This window comes from Cyphomyrmex costatus, unplaced genomic scaffold (genome assembly GCF_001594065.2).
Source record: "Cyphomyrmex costatus isolate MS0001 unplaced genomic scaffold, Ccosl1.0 scaffold97, whole genome shotgun sequence".
Taxonomy (NCBI): Eukaryota; Metazoa; Arthropoda; class Insecta; order Hymenoptera; family Formicidae; genus Cyphomyrmex; species Cyphomyrmex costatus.
The window spans coordinates 1,281,385-1,305,484 of record NW_017280561.1 but is presented as its reverse complement, the minus strand read 5'-3'; the positions used below and the strand labels follow the sequence as shown (position 1 = coordinate 1,305,484).

The 24,100-nt window shown below is 34.7% G+C and overlaps 2 protein-coding genes across 2 annotated transcripts; one reads left to right on the top strand and one right to left on the bottom strand.

Moving 5' to 3' along the window:
- Positions 1-1,386: 1,386 nt before the first annotated feature.
- LOC108782148 (transmembrane protein 216) lies at positions 1,387-2,711 on the bottom strand. The gene is made up of 2 exons (XM_018550327.1): positions 2,567-2,711; positions 1,387-2,256 (listed from the first exon to the last, which is right to left on the bottom strand). Exon 2 carries the CDS (start codon positions 2,180-2,182, stop codon positions 1,754-1,756), a length of 429 nt encoding a protein of 142 aa, XP_018405829.1. The 5' UTR covers positions 2,183-2,256; positions 2,567-2,711; the 3' UTR covers positions 1,387-1,753.
- A 2,446-nt stretch (positions 2,712-5,157) lies between these two features.
- On the top strand, positions 5,158-17,160 carry pasilla (RNA-binding protein Nova-1-like protein passilla). The gene is given in 5 exon segments (XM_018550393.1): positions 5,158-5,275; positions 12,784-12,930; positions 13,012-13,169; positions 13,558-13,934; positions 16,031-17,160. Coding segments are annotated over 5 exon segments (1,566 nt in total). The 3' UTR covers positions 16,797-17,160.
- Positions 17,161-24,100: the final 6,940 nt, after the last annotated feature.

Below are 24,100 nucleotides of genomic sequence, written 5' to 3'. Positions count from 1 at the left end.
TACAATTTTAATTTTCATAGAAGTAGAATTCTATCAACTGTTTATTATAATTGCTATGGATTAGGATAGAATTTTTACGTAGTAACTAGGTATCAACTGTATTTATGGATGCTAAATTTTAATCTTTTATTTATAATTAACATTGAGTCGTAATCTCTCTTTCCATATACAGCATACACTATATATCGCGAATTTATACCCGATAGTTTGTGATAGTACCTTCAATATATGAACTTTAAGAAATGTTTGTATTTATAAATTTTGTAGTCAATGTACGTCGCGTATGTAATATATTTGGAAAAATATGTACTTGAAGATATATGATCTGAAAAAAAACTAGCATTATATCTTTATGAAAAAAAATTTGTGTTATGCCATATATATGAAGGTGTACACATATATTGTATTATTTATTTGAAAAACATTTATTTTGATATAAATGCATATACACAGCAAACACATGCAAGTTTCTTACTATTATAGATGATTATAGAAATATGTATATGTAATTCTCTTTTCTGTAGGACTTAAGCTTACATATTTACCAAAGAAAGATAGAACATTTGTGTTTCCGTTGGCTATGTTAAATTATATTAAAGACGATAAAAATTTTTTTAACTATGATCGTTTTACTATCTTTTAGCTCAAAATAGCGTCTAGAACTCTCGAGTCATGATAATATTTGTTATAAAGCTTTGCAATCTATATTTACAAAATTGGAAACTACAGATAACACAAAAAAAATAACGCCGAGTTCTTAGACGTCTAATTAAAACGCTATCGTTCTATAAAAAATTATGTATTTGTGTACGTGCAACATTAATGTAGTAATGTGTAAAGATGCATCACATTTTATCGATGAACAATACTTTCGGAGTTCGGGTTTTACTTTGGGATCTCCTTAAGAACTTAACACGAGAAAGTAGCCATTCTAAATCAGAATTAAAATGCGAATGAAGTTTTGTATATAATGTATAAAAGTATGTCCATCGACAATATATTTTGATAACAGATCAATTTTCTCTAGGAATTTATGAAACACATCCACTACACATGTTTCTTTCTTGAAGGCTTGATCTTGTTCACATTTATGCTGTTGATTTTCTTCATTTTTTTTCTTCTTTTGATTGAAAATTATATTAAACTGGAGCACATACAGCACTTGCTAAGAAATAGTCATTCTATTCATCACACCATTGTTTACAATATATAATAAAAGAGAGATTTTTCTAATAAAGTTTATTTGATGGTGACAAATTATTTCTACTATTTGCCATAAATTGCTTGCTTTTAGCAACAATAGATAATACACAATAGTTCTTCAATGTTTCTTTGATAGATACATAAATTCACGGATAATAGTTTAAATAAGAATACTTGGTTGGTAGTATTCATAATCTTATAATTACAGAAGTTGTACAAGTAACATATAAATCTTATTTTAATGACTAGTCTTTATTTTTATTAAAAATTTGTAGTAAAGCTATTATGCAGAATGGATTTATATCGGGATGGATTTATTCAGGGAAAATGACCTGATTCTCTCCCATGCAGGACTATTGTTTATACGTATAGATATAATAAAAATCGTACACAGCAAGAAAAGTCTTATCATATGTCAAAAACAGCGGTGTCGAAAACTTTGATTTTGGTCTTGACGCGCGAATCGATGATATACGGAATGGAATATTAAACGTGAAAGGTATAAAATAATAGTCATCATGCGACTAAAATATCAGAAACGATAACAAAGTTATTTCACTGGGGCTGGTGGTCGGTAGATTGCTATAAGGCACATGATCGCAATGATCACCTCGGACGACAGCAGGACCAGCTGTATGCTGCAGAGAATCACTTCCAACCTGAGTACGTAGTACTGCCAGAGCAGAAAGTAGAGCGTAGCTAGCGAGCTGGGAATAGTCAGGACGATTCCGATGAGAATTGGTAGTCCACGCTCAGTTAGATTTCCTTTTCTACCCAAATAAATCCTGCCGCTCTCCGTCACTATCAAGAAAAATAGAAGCGCGAACTCTGTCAGAGTCTTGCTTGCGCCCGGTGATGGTATATTCGCAGCCTTGAACAGCCCCATGCACAGTTCACATACAGCGAACATGCCGAAGTAAAAGGAGTTCAGGTACATGAGAATTTCATAGATGAGCGAGGAGTTCACTACGGCGGGCATTATCACTCTTGAATACTCCTAAATTCTTCTGATCGTCGCGAGGCTACAGTGCGGTAGAAACCTTCGGATCAGCTCTACAAATAGACATTGGCCCGTATTCAGTCAGACGCGCTTATAATAGTTATAACGATGTTAGCGCTCTAACATGCTATAGTTTACTTCACGCATACTATAAAATTTAAGAGATAAACGCGCTTTTATCAATAAAAACGCGTTCTAAATACGAACCATAAAGTATACGATGCGTATATTTAAAAAAAATGACATTTTTTCATACTAATAAGAAAAAGATTATTTTATATTAATAAATAATAATGTTAACTTGTTACCTGTGACTGTACAAAGTAATTTTTATATTTTGTTTCAATACTTTCTGAAATTTACCTTTGAATCTGAGCTATTTGTTATTGGACACCCTGGCACTATATGCACTTTATCTATGTGCACTTTATCTATGTTTTTATTAATATCAAAGAATGAATTGTTTGGATACAGTATTTATATAACCTTTTACGGCAGGTTCACACCTTGGCGGGAAAACAGAAAGCGAAAGAGCAGTAGCCAAATGTTGGTAGCAAGCTAGCAAGTAGTATAGAACTAACAAAAAGTCGACCAGCGCGAGATCTGATTGGATACTGTTTTTCCGCTTTCCGCTTTTCCGCCAAGGTGTGAACCCGCCCTTAAGCTGGTTTTACATTGGTCCGGATACAATAGAGTTTTAAGCCTTAAGCCACAAAAAATAGACGAATCATAATCGATTATTCTCCTCGAATTCGACTGTAATTGGTTAATTTTCCACAGCTTAAGGTTTAAACGTTTAGATTCGGGGTTAAGCTGATTCTACATTAAAGGTGGCCAGTGGCGAAAAAAATATTTTTTACGCCACTGCTCATACCGCTATGCTTGATTGATTTAATTCATTATAAATTTTGCAAAAAATTATATACATATTAATTTCTTATCAAAAAAATTAATGTATTATAATTAAATTTATTATATCATTAAATATATATATATATATATATTTATAGCTCAAATATATAGCATATATATTGTCTTTTTTAGAAAAAATAAATCTTTCGTAAGCAGAGTAAAATTATTCACTCTTCTCTTGAAGTGACATTATTCGGTCTAATGAGAAATTCCATTCAATAAGTGAAGTAAATTTTAACACTGCAATAAATTGAAAAATTGGAGTGAATTTTTTAATTCTTTGCAGTGATCAAATTTATTTCAATTATTGAGTGGAATTTTTACCACAATAAAATTGCAGTAAAATTCATTGCAATATAGCACTGGCTCAATTGTTACTAAAGCCTGGAGTGAAATTTCAATTCAATGCAGTGTAAAATTTCACTGCTACAGATTTAGAGTGTATAGTTTTAAATAAAAGTTTTAAATCTAAAATGTAAGAATCAACTACAGAATACCACAGAGGCGTATTATAATCTTAAGACGGTCTTGAAATAAAAATAGATTTATGAGTATCTCAACAAAAATGTCACGTTTCTTCTTAGGATCGTTTTGCTCAAACGGAACATTAATTGAACATCAATTGTGAGTAAGCGCGCATACATATGAACGTGAAGGGTGAAAGTCGCTGATGGAATTCCGTCAATCTCATCAATAATTAAAATAAAGCGGTCGAACACATGCGCGGCGCGGCGCGCACTGCGCAGGACGACGCAGCATCATCAGATTATTATATGTTCGTTATGTATGTTATATCCCCGTGTGGCTGGTGGCACAGCTTACGTAACAACGTATAGTTGTAGTGCGCACCATTCGCCGCGTTGCAACCCGTGTATTGCTCGCCGCAGTTCCGTGAAATTCCGAAGGTTATACATCAGTCCGGATCGGTCGAATTTTTCGCGGGCTGGCAAAGAGGGACGCAGAGACACGGACAGGGGGTTGCCTGTGACTATACATATTATTCGGTTTACTCCAGCTTTACTCCATTTACTCCGCCACCGCTGAACGGAGCCACGCTCTGAAGCTGCTGTGGGCAGTGTGGGCTGCTGTGGCTGAGAGGACGGAAGGAAAAGAGAAAGAGCGATCCTGCGCGCGCATGAAAGGGTATAGGAAGGGAAAGGAAGAGAGAGACAGAAGGAGACGGAATATAGCTGTAGGTCGAACGCAAGTTGGACGGAGACGCGACGAACCTAGAGAAGAGGTCAGAGGTGTATGTGTATTCGTGTGCGCGAGGGTAGCTCGACATCCAACCATAACCAGCTGGTTGGCAAGGCAGCCGCGAGCAGTCGCCAGTGAGACGTAGAGTGAGACGCGGCACTTCGCGACGAGCGCGGGTGTGTTATTTGTTCGTATACGTGCTCACGTATCCGTAGTGCGGATTTCTCGACTCGTGTGTGCCTGCCGCTTTTATTGGTGTCTCCTTCCTTTTCTCTTTCTTCCGTCGTCGTGGTCACCCTGCACGTACATTCATTCATACGTTCGTTCGTTCATCCGTCCGTCCGGGTCTGGGAGTGTGCGTCTACCTGCTCACGCCTGGCACCTCATTCTCGGACACGACACTCGCCCCCATAAAGCGAGCCGCGTTTGCCCCCGCCGCCTCTCTCAACCCGCGGCGCATCGCTCCACTATCGTTCATCTCGCTCGCGCGCGCGCGCTCTCCTCCCGCACTGTATCTTTTCTCTTTCTCTCACCTCGCTTTTCCAGCGAGCTCCCCTCCTCGAGAATCGGGAGGCAAGAAGAGAGAGGGTGCGAATACGTGTGGTGCGCGACCAGTGTGGGGTACAATATCATCCCGTTTGCGTGTGCCGCTGGTGCGCGCCGTCGTTCCGGCAATAATCTCCGTGGCCGCGCGCGCGCGCGCGCGCGCGCCCAGGTGTGTGTGCTGCGTGCGGTGCGGGTTTGTGTGTGTGTGTGCGCGCGCGCGCGCGAGCGAGCGAGCGTGTGTGGTGTGTGTGCGGGAGGGGGGAGGGGGGGGGTTACGTGCGTGCAACGAGCGAAGCAAGATGGCCGCTGATTCAGGAATGGAGACGTGTCCCTCCCCGGAGATTGCGGACTCCAGAAAGCGGCCGCTCGACTGCGACGCGGAGAACGGCGCGACCAAGAGATCACACTACGGATCAGGTATTTTCGATCGGGCGTCGTCGACGCTGCGCGTCAAACATCGTCAGCGTCAGCCCCCGTCACCAGAATCGCGACAATTTCACTCGTATGCTCGTACGTCGTCGCTGACATCGCGCGCGCGGAGCCTATAGTTTTTCTCTCTTCTCCTATACACGTAACCGTGTCCTTCTCTGTCTCCCTCTATCCTCACTCCGTTTCCCTCTTGCTCCTTTCCTTCGCGCGTCTCTGACGATCCTGTCGTGTCGCTTTGTCGCGCTCTATTGATGACAAACGCAAGTCCCGTCTCCTTTCATTCTCCATATCGCGGGTTTCTCGTCGGTGGCCCGTTTCTCATCAGCAGCCGTACGTGTCACGGAACACGGTACACAGCGCCTCGCCTCGCCTGGCCTCGCATATCCTCGCATATCCTCACTCTCGTGCCACGTCTCTTTCCGTCTATATCGTCGTCCTGTTTTTCTTCTCTCTCTCCCTCTCTTTCTCTCTCTCTCTCTCTCTCCCCCCCCCTCTTTCTCCGTCGCTCTTTATTTCTCTCGTGCTCTCGCTCTCCTTCGACTACGTGTGGGCGGTCGTGCCTGTGGAGCATCGTTAATGGAGGACCGCTTCCACGGCGGTGGCTGCTTCTACGGTGACTCTGCAACTTTATCGCGCAAGCATCGTGGAAATAGCGGCGTACGTTTCCGCTGCGCCATCCTCGTCATCGTTGTCGTGCATTATACGCGCACACCTGTCATAACAGCACTTCGTGCTCCGTTCCGTGCCGCGTATCCGTAACACGGTGTCGTCGTCGGAGTCGTCGTCGATGTCGTCGTCGGTGTCGCCGTCGTCGCCGTCGTCGCCGTCGTCGTCGTCGTCGTTATCGTTATCGTCGTCGTCATCGTCGTCGTTATCGTCATCGTCGTTGTTGTCGTTATCGTCGAGAAGCGGTCACCGCTGCTGCCATCCGCGCACAGAATGACGGCGCCCACTAGGATGTGGCGCATCGGTGAGTGAGTTTGTCACGCACGCACGCACTCACCTCGCGTCTCTTTGCTTCTCCGAAGAGGTTGATGGGTCAAGGTCGTCGGGCCAACCAGGCAGCCAGCGAGCGAGCGAGCGAACGAGGCCGAACAGAGCCGAGCCAACGCGCAGAGCCTCCATCTGTCAAACAGCTGTTTGACTTCCGTATATCCAACTTCCTGCTTTGCTCGTCCCCTTCGCTCCGATCGCATCGATCTTCGTTTGTCTAAAAAAAAAAGGACGAAGTGAAGTAAAGTTGTTTAATCGAAACACTACCGGGTTTGCATTTACAATTTTAGTTAGAGTCTCACCATGTTGATTCTTTTGCCGTAACATCCACTTGAAATTGGATGTTCTTAGTCAGAACTAATTACTGTTCGTTATTATTTTTTCTTTATAGCTTTTTTTCTTTATATCTGTATATAAAGCGCGATTTATTTACAACATTCCATCTCTGCACCTCTGTTTTTTTTTCTAGCCTTGTGATCCGATTACGGTTTAAAAGGCAATCTTCCAGTGAAGCTGATTAACCAAAATCACATTATTATGATTGATTCTTCTCGTTTCAAATTAGTTCTCTTCGATTTGTAATATTTATGCACTAATTACCGCACCATACTCTCATTGGCCCGATTTTATTATAGAATTTAAAATACCAAAAATTGTGTGTGTGCGATATCTGTTTAATATTAGTTTAAACGCTTAAAGTTGTAACAATTGTTGTTAGAACTTGTGAGGTTTTAAAGGAAGCTGTAAAATTAATATATGAAAAGTTAATTGAGACTTTTCATATACACGGATCGAAAAATGTTTAAATATTTTGACGGTTTTGGTAGTTTTTGAGTTTTGAGTAGTGTTTCAAGAATTGTAGTGATAATTATTATAATTTTAAACGTTTCAATTAATATTTAAAGAGATATCGCAATTTTTTGTATCTTATTATGTAAAGTTAATCTTAAAAATTTAACGATGATTTTTTAGCTGAATTTATCAAAACTATTTTTAGTTTTATGTCTGTTTTAAAATAGGTCACAAGCCATAAACCATAAGAAAATAACCAGTTATAATCGATTATTTTGTCATATATTCAACTGTGACTGGCCAATTTTTACGGCTTACGACTTGCAATCCTATTGTACAATAAGCATTATTAAGAAACTCTAGAACATAACCTCTTACGGTTCTGAATTCACACCTCTCGAAGTTATTTTTATTAAAATAAAATACTCTCTAACTTTACAGATGTCGAGCTAGGTCATGTTCGCGAATCAAAATTCGAGATCTATATCGGATTTTGGTCGGGAAATTCTAATTATTTTTTACATTGTATTGTCTGAAAAAGATTGACCTCGATTCACAGTCAGATGTCTTCAACCCCTGTGTTCGTTCGCAATAGGTCTGTTCGCATTGCTTGCACTTTTTGCACTTACCATCTTAGCTTTCTCTCTTTTTAACGTCGAATATATATCTATCTCATTTTAAGTGCAAAATTATTTGGGGATTTCATGCAACGCGAACAGACCTAATGCTAGAACTCTATTCAAGTTCTTGGATCCAGGAATGTGTTAATCAATATGTAATTCTTATGGAAAAACCGTAAATTGATTAGCTATACGTTTCTCGGAGAAAATGAAGCAAATTGCCATGAAATTTCATAATTCTAAAATGTTTCTGAATTAGCTTTATGGAATTGCAAAATTCATGTACTCTATGCATTAAAATAGTTATTGCAAAACATCGGCTTTCTACCAGAAATAAAGAAAAATTAAAAATATTTTTTGGCATAAACGCAGCTAAGCTATCATCTGACGACATTCACTCAATACAAAAAAATTTTACAGTTTATATGTATAAAATGAAATCTCGCTATAGAGATATGCTTGGATAACATCGTGCAATCGGAACTAAAAAAAAGATTTAAAAAAAGATTAAAAATGTAAAAAAAGATTGTTTAGAAATACGTTTTATAAATGAGAATAGAGATAAACAGTGATAAAGAGATGAGCAATATTGTGTAGATGCCAGATCTTGCAAGAGCTGGCGCACAGTCGGAACGAAATGTTAATGGTAGATATATCAAAGTAATGCAATCCTTTTATCTGAGTCGAAATGCTGACTTTCCTATTGGCTATTTCAATCGTCATTTTTTACCTGGTGGCTGTAATTTAATAAACGCTTAATATTATTGATAATTTTTTTCATTATAATATGGTTATTACAAAATGATGAACATTTGTGCTACTTTGGTATGTATATCGAGAAACATAAACCAGTATTCATAGTCCGTTCTTATTTTGAGATAGTCTTGAGTAATGTCTTAAGATGCTAATATGGCTCTCTAATCAGTTTGTGCCATCTTAAAGCCCTTGAGTAGTCACCGCGGCCATGTTGGGATCGTGACGTTAGAAACGAGAAATGACACGTTAATTTATGTTAAGTGCCATTTGTAAATAAAGTCAGTTTGGATAAATCGAAACAACGAGATCGCTTTAAAACACCTGTAAAAATTAATGAAAACTGTACCTTTCTCCCCTAGCAGTCAGTAAATGGTCGTAAAAGACACGTAAAGTGAGCCTCTGTACGGACAGGAAACACATGGTTTGACAGTTGTTGAAACGAGTGAAAAATACGTCTTTATTTCGGTCTTTATGTATAAAATTCCAAGATAATCTTAATTTTTTTTGTTCGTTTTTAGAACCTTCATAAATACGAATCACATTTTTACAGTTAAGCATATAACGACGAAATAGCACGTAACAAAAATTCGTCGTTAAAATCGTCCTTTCACGCCTATTAATTCAACTCCTTATTGTGGTGAGGCGCTGTATCCACACAAGCACGAGCCCATGTCCATGCGCACCTAACACGTCCACTATGAATAAGGGAAGGACATTATAGTAAAATAGTAAAATCTCTCTGTGTTGTGCACTTATATATGCATTATAAGCCGTTTACCACGGCAAGGTTGAGATTATCGAAACGGGTTTTTTTTTTATTTTTTGTTTTTTTAGCTATTTTATTTTATTGTGTTGTAAGAAAAAATTGTATTACATTTTACCTCGAAAGCTTTTTACTTAAAACACTGTAATGAAATATTTTTATCATTAAGTACTTTTTGAGTTATACAGCTTGAAAGTTATAGTGCTGCTATTATTAGCATTACCCAAGGTGTCCGGCCGACTGCTAAAACGTTTAATAACATTTGTTAAGATCAAAGCCAGCAAATTGTTTCTTTTGTTTTAATTTTTACATAAAATAAGAATTAAAGAGATATTCCAATGATCTTGATTTTAACGAATGTTATCAAAGTCATGAAAGAATACTTTATTACAGTATTTTGAAAAGTTCTCAAAGTTACGTAAGTAAGATACAGTAAGTTATGAGAATCTGCAATAAGACATGGGGACTTCAAAAAATTCTGTGTGACTTTGGTCTGACCTTGACAATGTCATCCAAGCTGAAACTAATAATATTTTATTTTATGATAATTGTTAAGTTATTGATTGTTAAGATTAGACCATTGTTGTACATAGGTTCCATTATGCTCGGTTTAATGAAATTTAAATAAAATTAGACACGACTTAACAATTTTGATGAACAAGATTTGATTTAATTTGGACATTACCACTTTATTAATTATATTTTTTATGCGTTATCATCTTGGATGTTTCGTAATTTTAATTATTATTTTTATATTGTATTGAGAATGACCTTAACCGTAGGTCGAAACGTCTACGTTTTGTTTTATTCAGAATAAATTGTTAAAAAACACACACTTAGAATCAATGTTGGCTCATATTGGCAGTTTTTTTTGTTTTTTTGATTTATACAACTGAACTTTTTGATTATCTTATTTTTTTATTTCATTTTATGTTCTTTTCAAAGTCAGAAAACTTTCATATAAACTGTTTTTCTTTAAAATGTTTTATTTGTGAGATAAAAAATTTGTAATATCTTATTTTGGACATCCGGTATACAGGGTGTAAAAAAATTCCGAACTCTTCAAATATCCTGAAAAGCGTTTCTAACAATGAGAAAATGTTTCTATAAAAGTTATCGGGTTTAAAAATCTATTTACTCATCTGTTTGACCTTGAGTAGTGCCACCAAGTTCAGGTCAAGATCAGTGTAATAAAGCAAAAAAAATTTTTATTTTGTTTTTAAAAATGTATATTAAGAAGGGATCTCTCAGTGATCTTGATCTTGACATATGTTATCAAGGTCATGACTTTGAGTGATCTTCAACAGGTGTCGATCTATTCGTTAAAAAGTTATAAACAAAAAAAGTAACGTCTTATTATTTCTGCCACATGTAATATTAAAAACTATATTATATTATTCTTCCCTGTTTTATACAACATGTCAATGTCATCAGAGAGGAGACTCCCCTAACCTACATATTTATTCTTGTTTTTTTCCAAACGACCAAAAAATTTAAACATGACAATTTTGTTTTTAAAGGGAATTTATAATTGTAATCAAAATGTAATCGTTTATCTTCTTGATTAAAGTAATTAATAATTTTTTTATAAATATATATTTTAAATAGTAATAGAAATTAAATAACTTTTTATTTTAAAAATCTTTTTGTCTTTTCTTTACAACTGTTGTTTTTCTTTTTTAGGCGAGTATTTATCGTATTTGGAAGTAGCATTCCAGCATTAAATTTTGTTACATGTTTAAATAATTATTTCTTTTCTGATATTCTTATTTCATATATTGTGATTCCGAAATGGTTTTATTTATATTTTACTGCATTATGCACGCGTTATTCCAGAATTCTTGCACATGAAGCAATAAGCGTATGGCAAGAAACGTCGTCCAGCTCATAGTTAACAATGCGTTCAGCAGGAAGAACTAATCAGTTAGTGATTCTTTAATATGATTGGTTCCTACGCTTAGAACCAGCAAAGAATTAGATTGATAAGTTTGCTCTGTTGAACTCAACTAATAAGCCCGCGAGTTTACTACGAGCAGCAATGGCAACGCACGAATGGCCAAAAGGCCTCCCTACACGGTCAGTAATACTGATTGTGATCAGTATTACTGATCAGTATTACTGACAGTATGCATTAGTTTTTACAATCTTATATGATCAGGTAATATTGATAATATTTTACTTCAGTTTGACGTGATTTGACGTATATTATCATCTATGACGACATGGATCTTAAGGAAAAAGCATCTATTTAAATCCAAATCATTGGGGTATGTTAAGTTAGCACCCCAACTATAGTACTCAGGAGTTCTGATTAGAGTTCCCACTTCCTTTTGACGAGACGAAGAGTTCCCTATAGTTAATAACAAGAGTTCCGCTCAATAAACATTTTTTTTACATTTTTTAAAAATGGGGTGCTAACTTTTTATCGAATTTCGAGGTGGAATAGTTCTGAGCGGCTTAATAGCTTCAATTTGCGATTGCCTAGAGTTCCTGATATGTAAAAAAATTTTTCGAATATTAAAAGAAAATTAAAAATTTTTGAAAAATTAATTTTTAGATACAATAGTTCTGATGATAATTTCTGCTTCTTTTTGACGATACGAAGAGTTCTCTATAATTTTTAATGGCATATGCGCTTTAATAATTTTTTAATAATTTTTAAAAAATGGGGTGCTCACTTTTTAACGAAATTCAAGGTCACATAGTTCTGATCAGCTTAACAGAACTATTTTGTGAATACCTAGAGTTCTTGATACATAAAAAACATTTTGAAGAATAACAAAGTTTAAAAAAAATAATAGAAATCTTCGAAAATTTTGAGTACTATAGTTGGGGTGCTAACTTAACATACCCAAATCATCGTCAATATTCTACGTCAATCCATTAATATTAACCACACACAATCAATAATATTGTCAGTATTCGTTGATATTGACAGTATTACTGATCGTGTACAGAGGTCTAAAGAAACACTTCCGTGCACTGGGCGGTTCTACCTCGCCCGCTTCATTGCGTGCAATTGGGCTTCGCGGTAGTTTGGTTGAATACACGCTCATTTGGATATGCTTAAAAACTAATATCTCATTAACTATTGCGAAAATTGCAAAATAGTATAAAATTTTTCAAGTCAGTTTAGTTTGCTGTATCTGTCCATATAAGCTGTGTTCCATCCACAGTCTAAATATATAGATTTCGCCTCGATGTTTGAAGATAGTGTTGAGCAGCGCCATATTTACTTACTCTTATATATATAAACCGCACAGATAATAACATTAACATTTTGATATTTTCATATAAATTCACACGATATTCACAGGTAGGATGCATACGTACATATATTTCTGTAAAACTGCTATCACTTTTTCAAAATTTGGAAAAGATAAGCGAAATTTTGAAAAAGTGGGGCCAGCTTTACAGAAATCATACATATGCATACATGAACTGAAACAAGATTCAGGTTCATCTCTTTCTATCACATTAAGTCAGCAGTCTAGTTATAGAATGCGATTTCATTTAATATCAGATATCCTGCCTAAGAATGATTAAAAGAATGGTTTTCTTTGATTTTACAGGAGGAGATGGAACGTATCATCTCAAAGTATTGGTTCCCGGTGTGGCGGCCGGAGCTATTATCGGAAAAGGTGGAGATACAATTGCTCAACTTCAAAAGGATACAGGGGCAAGAGTAAAGATGTCTAAATCGCACGATTTTTATCCGGGTATACATTTAGCTTCCAGTGCGCGCGTGTTCTCGCGGCTGCCTTTATCCGGGTAATTACCGTTTCATTCGTCTGTTACAGGTACTACTGAGAGAGTATGCCTTATTACAGGCACCGTAGATGCTATTATGGAAGTCATGGAGTTCATCATGGACAAAATACGCGAGAAGCCTGATCTTACTTCGAAAACTACGGTTGATTTTGACTCTGGTAAAGCCACTGCGGAGAGGGACAAGCAGGTATAAGATTAAAATATTTTTACTGTAAAATTTTTTTTCTATTTTCTATTAAAATATTTTATATACAGGATGTATGTATATTTTTAAGGAAATACAAATTTGTTAATAATTACTTTTTATTAAAAGTATTTATTTAAAAGTAATACGATATTAAAGGTAATTACAGATTTAAAAACTGCTTTTTCTGGGTATTGTAAATTTAGAATGCCTCTTCTCTAAAAATAATGCATTTGTTATTTAATATTAATAATTTTTTATAATATATTAATATATTATTACTAAATTTCTTGGGAAAAAAACAATGACACTAATAATATTTACTCAAATAATACGAGACTTAAACAAATATTGTACGCACGAATGACAGAGGTTTAAATTGCTATTTCAGGTTAAAATTTTAGTGCCTAATAGCACTGCTGGGATGATAATAGGAAAAGCTGGAAATTATATTAAACAAATTAAAGAAGAATCTGGCTCGTACGTTCAAATCAGTCAGAAGGCTAAGGACTTGTCTCTTCAGGAGCGATGTATAACAGTGATTGGTGAGAAAGAAAATAATCATAGGGCGTTACACATGATCTTAGCGAAAGTGGCGGATGATCCACAAAGCGGTACCTGTCTTAACGTCAGTTACGCGGATGTAAGTGGTCCTGTTGCCAATTACAATCCTACAGGCAGCCCGTATGCTCAAGCTCCCACAAGCACTCCTACGTATACATCTACGGCTGGTCTAAATACAGGTTAGTTAAAGTGTCTTTTAATAATGCAATAAAGTATTTTCTATGCGATGAATGAAAATTTGAGTGTTGTTACAGGACAGCGTTTTCGATTATAAGATTAATGTCTAATAATATTCATAGATGTAAGAAAATTATAAGCATGCTTTTTCTTAATTTTTACTACAATATTTAATGTCTTCAGAGGCATCACTTTAGTGAACTTTTTTTTAAAATTCTTGGCAGAATTTTTTTAAATGTTGATATAATTTTATAAGTTTTTAAAAAATTTTTTTAATTTTTTGTACAAATTGTAATATTTTTTAGAAATGTTGAAAAAGTCTACATTTTTTTTTTAATTTTTGGTACACTGTTGAAAATGTGAATAAATTATTAAACACAATAATTAAGAAATAATATTTATACTGGACAGAGCTGGATTTTGAGTGCTTTAGATAATTTTATGTAAATTTATATTGTATATCACATTTGAAGTCTCTTGCATTGTGCGTCGAATTGGTTTTTAAGCTATTTCTGAAAAAATCAGACAAAAATTTACCTCGTATTTTTTGATCTGCTTTTATTACGTGATATATACATTATTTTAAATAATATGTAAGCTTATTCCCCTCTAAAAAAAATTTTTTATTAAAGGTTTTTCACATGAAAATTTTTATGACTGAGCACCGGCTCTACTTTAAAGTTAAATATCTCTGACTTGAATCATCGTAGAAAGATGAATCAAAAAACGATTTTAAAAGCGAAGTTAAGCATTTGTATATTACCAAAATTTGTTTAAAACATTAATGATTTTAACAATGTAAATGTTAATTATATTTTTTAACCAAAGACTATCACTTGTAAAAATTTAAAAAAAATATATCGGATTCTTATTAAATTAATAACAAATTAAATACTTGTATATTTTGTTATAAGATGGAATCTCAATAGATTCTTCAAAAAAATCAGTAAACATTGTGCAGCATCGCGCGCATCTATCCGCTCGGCTTATAACACTCACACGGAATGCTATAGATCTGACCGACTTCTGACCGAGGTAATATTTTTCATAATTTTATTTACAGATTTTTAGTTTATCATTAAGATTTTTTAATGATACTAATTGAGCATCAAATTATTAAATTAGTTGTTAATTTAATTTGTGATATTACTGTATTAGTTTAATTGCATTCCTAAGTTCGGAAAACCAATTTGGTACGCAATTCGAGAAACTACAAATGTGATATATTTTACAGGAAGTTATTTAAAGCATTTAAGATCTAGCTTCGATCGGTATAGGCTTTATTTCTTAGTTATTGTGTAATCACATTATACGATCTTAATAAATCATTTATAAATGATTAAGATTTTAAAAGATATCAACTGTACAATTTATTGAAAAACATTAATCATGACAATATATTTTTTTAATCTGATATCGAAAATGGCCATTACCTTCTTGAATAGCCCTAATTCTTGTGAACATTGTGTTCAACGGGTGTCTAATATCATCTTGTAGTATTTTAGATTTATAAGCTTGTTCTATTTATTCATAAAGCAAAGGAAGTGGAACTATGTGAAAAGTAATTTCTTAATATTGCTTTAAATCTTGTCATATGGTTTTAATTCAAATTGTGTATGGAAATTTATAATTTTCAAAGAAAATTATACCGTTTAATATTTCTTTTTTTAATTCTAATATGTATACGTATGACAAAGGAAAAATGAGTAATAATCATAATATTGTATTTTTAATTTTTGTTCATTTTCTCTATTATTATAGATTTAAATTGAATGAAATGTAATTAAACGAAAAGTTAAATTACTTTCTTCTATATATAATAACTTTTCAAATTTATTCCTGAAGGAAGTAAATAATTGCTGAAGCAAAAGAAACTGTAAAACTTGCAATGTTTTCTGATTAAATGAATAAACGAAACTATTTTTTATATATTATACTTTTATAAAGCGATTCAAGACTTTATTTATCGATATATGTGAGCGTAGAGAAAAATCATTCCCTTTAATCATTAGTTCATCAAGCTTGGACATCTATCAGACCTTTTTATGATTTAGCGAAATTCTTGTTGTCTTTGTCACTTGTAATTAATAAATACGATGATTGCTCATTTCTTTTATAGTGAGTCTCTTAAATGGCGCTGGTTTGAGTCTTAATCTAAATCTGGGCGCGGCTATCACCGCTGGCACGGCGCCGGTGACGACGCAGTTGTTAGAACACATAAAGCTGAATCTACGTACGACAGGTTTTTCCGAGCCTGCTGCTACGGAGATACTTGCTGCGATCGCGACTCTTGCTAAGTACAATATCCTCGGGATGGGGATCGGAATGCCGTCGAGTATGAGCTATTTGGGCAATCCAATGGACAGTACGACAACTGCTAATGGCTCGAACAACAATGGCGGTGTGTTCGGACCGATCGGAACCGTTCCTGCGCTCGGGTCTACCTCGCCGACTCCGCGCAACACCCTTGATCGGTACGAGCCGTTTGATCCATTCCGACAGAACAACACCGCCGCCAATGCGATACACCTGAACAACAATTCGTTCGGCCTGGGCACTAACCAGTTATCACTTGTAAGTAAGAGTCCTACACAGGTAGACGCCAACAACAAGGAGACCAAGAAAGTAGACATAGAAATTGCAGAGGTTATAGTGGGAGCTATTCTGGGACCCGGTGGTCGTGCCCTCATTGAGATTCAGCACTTAAGTGGCGCCAACATACAAATCTCTAAGAAGGGCATGTTCGCCCCTGGTACCAGGAACCGCATAGTGACTATCACGGGTTATCCTAATGCAATCAACACTGCTCAGTACTTGATCGAGCAGAGGATCAGTGAAGAGGAGGCGAAACGAGCGCGTCAGAATGCCATCGCCAGTATGATCCATTGATTTCAAGTATAGCACTCTTGTTCATCGCCATTATTGAGCTCCGTTGTTCACCTCTTCATATCTTGAGAAAGGAGACACGCCCGGCCACGACGGTTTTTCCTCTACTCCTTTTTGACACTCCCCCCCTACACACACATACACACATACACACACATACATACATATATATATATACACAGATACTCACACACTTCGTCCATCGCCAATTTACCGCCCATTGTCATCTATCGCGCTGCGTTGTCACTATAGCGCTTACATTGTCGCATCATTTACGTTTATACATTCATCATGGCTCGTCAACATTTATCTATTTTTTAAGATAATAATAGTGTGTGTGCGTGTATGTGTGTATGCGTGCGCGCGCGTGCACACACACACACACACACACACACATTAATATTATGTATGTTGTACAATATATAACTACTACGATTGTTCTGTGATACACACCTTACGGGGCTTTATCACACACGACACGCGCGTACTGCATCAGAGTTGCCACAAGTAACTAATTGTTATTGTTTATAGCGTATTACCGTCGAGGTAATCCACTATATTGTTATAGGATTTGGAATATATGATTATGACATCTCTTTTAGCCATGCGTTCACATCATACTACTACACGACACCCGGCTTCTTTTCAGACAGACTTTTGTCTGGATAATCACATCCCCAGTTTTTACGAGTTCAACGTTATGCATTCACCGTAATTGAAAGAATCACCTCATACAGAACTTAACTTTAAAAATTGGCACTGTAAATCTGAATCAACCATCAATTGGTCAACTTAAATGTTGAAACAGGAATTCCATGATCAACATTCTCTGTATTGTCTTTCGAAATAGGAAATACTTAGACTAATAGATTTTTCTCGCTCTTTTGCAAAATATATTATTCACTTCGAATCATACCAAATACAGAGTAATATCTTGGCAAAACCAAAGAGTTTATAGATACAGGATGTTTCACAAGGAAAGAATTACGAGCGTTTAAGACTTAAAATTTTAGGCCTTAAAAATTTGTAAATCTTTTCTAAAACATCTCATAATGCAAAAATACCTTGGCTGGAAATTTAATACATATATATATTAAAAGTGTGAGAGCTATTCTATATATACAAGGTATTTGATATTGGATGTAACATCGTTCATGGATAGATAAAACGGACTGAACTGAATTGAAAAATTCTCTATTATTTTGCAATTTTCCCCAGTTTAGTTATTGAGATATTAATTTTCGAAAATTATATAAAATTGAATAATGCCCATTTTTATCATTGTAGATTAATTTTAATCTCATTTCAACTTGCTTTTTATCTTTTTCTAATTCTTTTAAAGGAAAAGATAAAGAATTCGTTGAACCAAAATTTACTACACATATCGATGGAAATGGGCATAAGTGCGTATTCATTTACAGGTCAAATGCGATTATGACCGCCCAGCGCTGGGAGATGTTTTCTTTCGCCGTTTGAGCGTGTTAAGGCTGTTTATAGTAAACAACTTCCCGTATGTCTAGCAACCTACAACGATGGACAGTTCTATCTCATAGTGCGCCTGCACATTTGATAATCTTTATTAATTAGTATCTCGGTAATTATTACAGACCTTTTCAATTTAGTTTACTCCATTCTATTTGTTCACACATGAATGGTGTTACACCTAATATCAAATACCTTTTATATATGTATATATAATATATATATATATAAATATATATTTATATATTTACAATATATTGCTGGCTGGCCCAGCTATATAAATATAACGGATAATTTCTTATTGCCAAGTTATATTTTTAATTCCAAAGTGTTTAAGTCTTAATCTCAGAACAAACCTCGATAAATTTTGTAGTGTTTAAAATAATATATTGTATATATAGAGCTATATGTAGATTTTAACATCGAATGTTATTTTTAAATCTCTTGAGTAGAGCTGAGTAGTCGCTACAGCCATATCGTGACGTCATAAGCAAAAAATGACACATTGAAGTTTGTTGCACAGCATTCGTAAATAAAAAGAATTTGAATAAAAAAAATGAGATCGCTTCAAAGCACTTATAAAAGTTGATGGAACTTATTCTTACCTCCCCCGACAGTTAGTAAACAGTCGTAAAAGATACCTAAAGTAAAAAGACTACATATGAGCATTAACGTGTTTTTATGAATTATCAGCGGGGATAAGGATAGTTTTGGTCAATTTTTACAAGTGTTTTAACTTTTATAATTTTGTTTTTCTCAAATTCTCTTTACAAATAATATGCAAGATACCAAAGAAGATTAGATAGAGTGGAAGGTTTGCATCATATAATGACAAGAGTCATCTGTTGAGTCCGATTCACAATTATTGAATTACATATATAATTTCATTTTAATGTATGCAAGCAGAACAGAATATCAGGTATAACGAAATATTCGTGGCTGTGCAACTTTAGTGTAGATATATGAAAATGAGTAATCTTGAATCCTGTTCGATTTCATTAATTCTTTTGTCACTTAATATTGATAAATACAGCATCAGACTCGAAGCGCTGATAGTAGTATATGTGTGTTCCTATAATAAGAGTTAGGACAAACAGCTGCCATTAATAGCCGAATTTTCATTGGTTACACTGGTTTTGTTACATGTAAGTTGACTACTACTGTAGAGAATATAGACGAATTAGAAAATAAAAGACGCGTAAAGCATCTAGAGCAATAACTTCTATTTATTCATACGCCAACTAATTATATAAAAAACGATAATTTCTGCAATTTGAAATTCGCAGTTGGCTATTGTATATGGCAGATTTCGGCAATCAACCAAAAGATACGATCACATTATTCTAACTCTTATTATAGGAACATTATATACGTGAAAATAGATTACGTTTTCATAAGGGCCTTCCACTCTATCCAATTCTTTTTACAAGAAACAACATATTATTTCTCGTTTATGACTCAACGATCGTGGCGACTACTCAGGAGATTTTACGTATATTTCTAAGGATTAAAAATTTTTTTACATACGCTAGCATTTGTTCACTAAGATATGCAAATTTTTTGCACGTTATGTTAAATGACTTTTAGATAATAATCTGTTCCATTATTTATATAGAAACTTTTAGTCTAATTATTTCCTCTTCTAAGGCGATCGTCAGTTGACTGCGATTATTTATATACATATACAATATATATTTTTTTTTATTTTAGTTTCATTTAATCGGACTTGATATTGGAATTTATTATTACGTGCCTTTGGGAGAAAGTAGTGTGTATGGGCGTTTACTTTCTGGAAATGACGTAAACGCTTGTTCGTAAAATCCCTTTTGTAGGTCTTTTATTTATACACAAGCGCTTCTCGGTCGTTTTCCCTCATTATGTGCTTGACTTTTTACCGATGCAATTTCGTGTATTTTAATTGATATATTGAAGATATCGAATATTTGATCATATACGTTGATAAGAGAATTTTCTGTTAACTATTTTAATTATTCTCGAAAATCTCGATTACGTTAGTCACATCTCGTAATTTTGAGTTTCGTATGATAAAAGAAGCGTTTGTATGGAACGCTGGAAAATCTCCTTTTATATAACGAAATGTAAGCCAAACGAAAAATTATAATAAATCTTGAAGCTTTCTCATTGAGAAGTAAGCCGACAGGCCATTAGATGTATTGTATTAGGATCGGTTTAAAAATTTTTAGACAAATCTATCGCGTTTCCGCTGTTTGATCGAAGGAAAAGTTATCCACTACAAGAGGTTTTTATAATCATTCTTTCTGTGAGAATAGGACAAGTATAGGAAGGGATAATACGAGCTAGATAGTAATAAAAATGGATTTAGTTAAAATGATTATTGAAATGTTAGCTATGTAGCGTTAAATAAAATATAAAACTGTATATGAGTGTGCGTGCGTGCGTGCGTGCGTGCGTGCGCATACATTTATACAATATATACACATAAGCACACATACAGGGTGTCTGATAAGTTCGATTCAGTTTAGTCTGCTCTACCTGGGGCTGTATTCTGTACACACTTGTTGATAGTTGTCAATATCGTTATGTTGTTGCGCAGCCTTTTTACCATACAAAATATCTACGCAATGATATATAACGACTCCAATTATCGATAGACGTATACAGAATAGCACCCTTGTACACGAGCACTTCACCAAACTTACAGGATACTCTGCATATATGTATACATACACATACACAGATATATACACAAACTTCAGAAGTTGGTGACATTGGCTCATCGTTCTTTAAACATTGACTTGTATATTTATAAATATTACATAACGAGAATAATTATATAAATAATATATTATACAGAGATGCATACACAACACACACACACATACATATATATATACATACATACATATATATAGAGAGATATATATATATATATAGAAGATAGATATATTATAGATTATTACAAAAAGAAAAAAGTTAAATAAATTATAACATGTATACGTATGTATATATATATAAATATATATAACAAATATATATATATATAAAATATATATGAAACAAATATAATATATAAAAACATTTATATATATATAGAATGTGAAATAATATTATAAAAGATTGTTGACAAAATATTTGCGTCCGCAAAGAGAGGAAAACAAGTTTATGTTTATCCATAAATTCTATGTGAACTATTTTCAATTAAACTTCACTGTGTTGCCCAATTACATTAAAAAGTCATCAAAATATAATAAAATAATTAACTAAGTTGCTGTTGACAGATCGATTCTAAAGTTTTAAAAAAGCATAACTGTAAATTAATAGCATTAATTTAATTTATGGATTAGTGTGTTCTAATGGCCTTTGTGCTATTAACGTTAACGGCAGCATAATATATATACATATATTTCATTACATATTGATTAATATATTATATAATAATATAATCATTATTATACAATACAATCATTATTATATAATAATATAATCATTGTCACATACATTTTCTGATTATCATATTAGATTAGCTATCATTAATTGTCATCGAATTAAAAAATCTTTAATTATAGTTGGCTACGAATATTATCTGGCTGATTGCCAGTAGGCGAACGATGTTGCTAAATTTGTCGCATAATACAGAGTCGAGCGCGTGAAAGAAAGAAAAGAGAGGCATTTGTCATTTAAATTGGCCATTAATCGTTTATCGCTCGCGGACGCTTATTATAGGACACTAATACAGTTCCACATTGCTGCTACTACAAATATGTACGTTACCTATTAGATTTAATATTATTTATTTGTCCTTCATATTCACGATTATACGTTATTTATCATTTTATTTATTTGCAGACAGACGCGTCGAATTGTGAAGCTATTGTCCAAGGATCGGTATCTTTATTTTATATTCCCTCGTTGTTAAAGTTGTAAAAATAGCTGTGTAGGTTTTATCCAATTGTAACATCAAGTGAATAAGATTGGACGGCAAACTCTTGATTTTTATGGGAAGTTACCGCATGATCAATCACCATACTTCATTTAAGAGTCTAAAGATCTTTGATCCGTCATTTGTCTCCAAGCTCGTTCATAATGCGTTACTGTACATTCGCAGTCACACAGTAATCTTAGTGCCGCTCGAACGATAGTTAAATTACAAGAAACAATTGCCGTACGCGTTTTTTCTCGTATATTTTTATTAGCGCGGAGTGTGAAGCACACTAATTTTGTGATATATATCGCCTATTGGTACAAATAACACAAGTTATGACGTACATGTTTGTAGAGACGCAATATTCGAGTGAGGAAAAAAGTAGGCGGAGAACGGATAGGAGGTGGTCCTTCTCTGGCGAACAACTTGTAGGTAGCATCCACATTAAACTAGGATAGAGTTACAGGTTCTCTTTGATATTAAATACATTCCGTAGTAGAACAGATTGCATATAAGACTAGCTGTGATGGAAAAAGCTGAAAAAAAGAGTATATTATACCAGCTGCTGGTGTATGAAAGATAACAAGAGATGAGCTACTTTGATGGGATGTAAAATTGTAGGATTTATTTGCGCATGTAAAGTGATTGCGACGACATGCGAAAAATTCGACTGAGGCAAGAAGAGATCAAGAAAGAAAGCAGAAGTTTTATCAATATGCAAACGATTAAATTTAATATGCCTGGATTAAGAATATTACAGGGAAATCTTGCGTGCAATGATATGTCCATGTTTTCACGATGGGAAATGATAAAAAAGAGACTAAAAGGCCGATTTTCTTCCTGCGTAAAACGCATATAGCTCATGAAATACGAATTTTCTTTCGTATATTCCAGTAAGAATCAAATACAAGTGAAAGGAGCACAGATTACGTATTAAGGCCATAGTGCGAATCAGCCAGTCTAACATAAGTATTCTCCTTAGTGTAGCTAACCAACTAAGTTGGTTTAAAGTATACCGCCTGTTATATTTTAGTAATTACATCAATACTGTTGTGCGTAGAGTTTGCAGAGTTTTACGTCGAAAGCGTTACTTCGACAGCGGCCCGAATGTTTCCTCACAATGTGCAATCTGTTTGATCTAATTATCTAGTATAACGAGGAACATCTCAGGAATATTTCCAATTAAAGGTGTTCTTAAGATACAAATAATAACGAAGTACTTGATATATAGATATTTGAGGATCCGAGAAATTGCAGAAACAGCGAAGAAAATAAAGAATTTTAATGTGCATTTCTGAGGCATAATAACGTTAACGGGACTGTTTTACACCCCGTTTCCGGGGAGGACTATCCTCTCCGATATTCTCTCTCGAACGAAGATAAGTGAAGCATAAATCGCAGCCGTCACCGTTATCGAAGTAACATTCGGCGGAATTTTCCGATGTTGCTTAACGGCGTAAGTGCATATGCGTAGTGTAGCAATACACATGTGTATGTATCTGTGTGTATATATATATATATATATATATACACATTCACACATATATGTAAACTTTGACATATTACATTTAACGATAATGTCAACAAACGTGCGGTTTCGCGTGCAAACTCAAAATGCACGAAATCAGTTCCCTGTACGCGGTCGATATTGAGAAGTGGAGATAATTTTGTCACGAATATCAGGTCGACAATCGACGTACTGCAATATATTGTATGTATATTAATAGTAGAGTATTATATACTTATGTACATGTATTGGTGACAAAGTTATTGTATCGCTTGTAACGATATTAATTTGCGATAGAAAAATCGTTCAGTCCTTTTCGAGCCAGCAGTTCCAAGGAAAATCGCTTTCGATGGAGCGTTTTTCTCTAAATTTTTTATTCAAAGATCATAGTTAGTAATCGTCAGGAGAAGACGT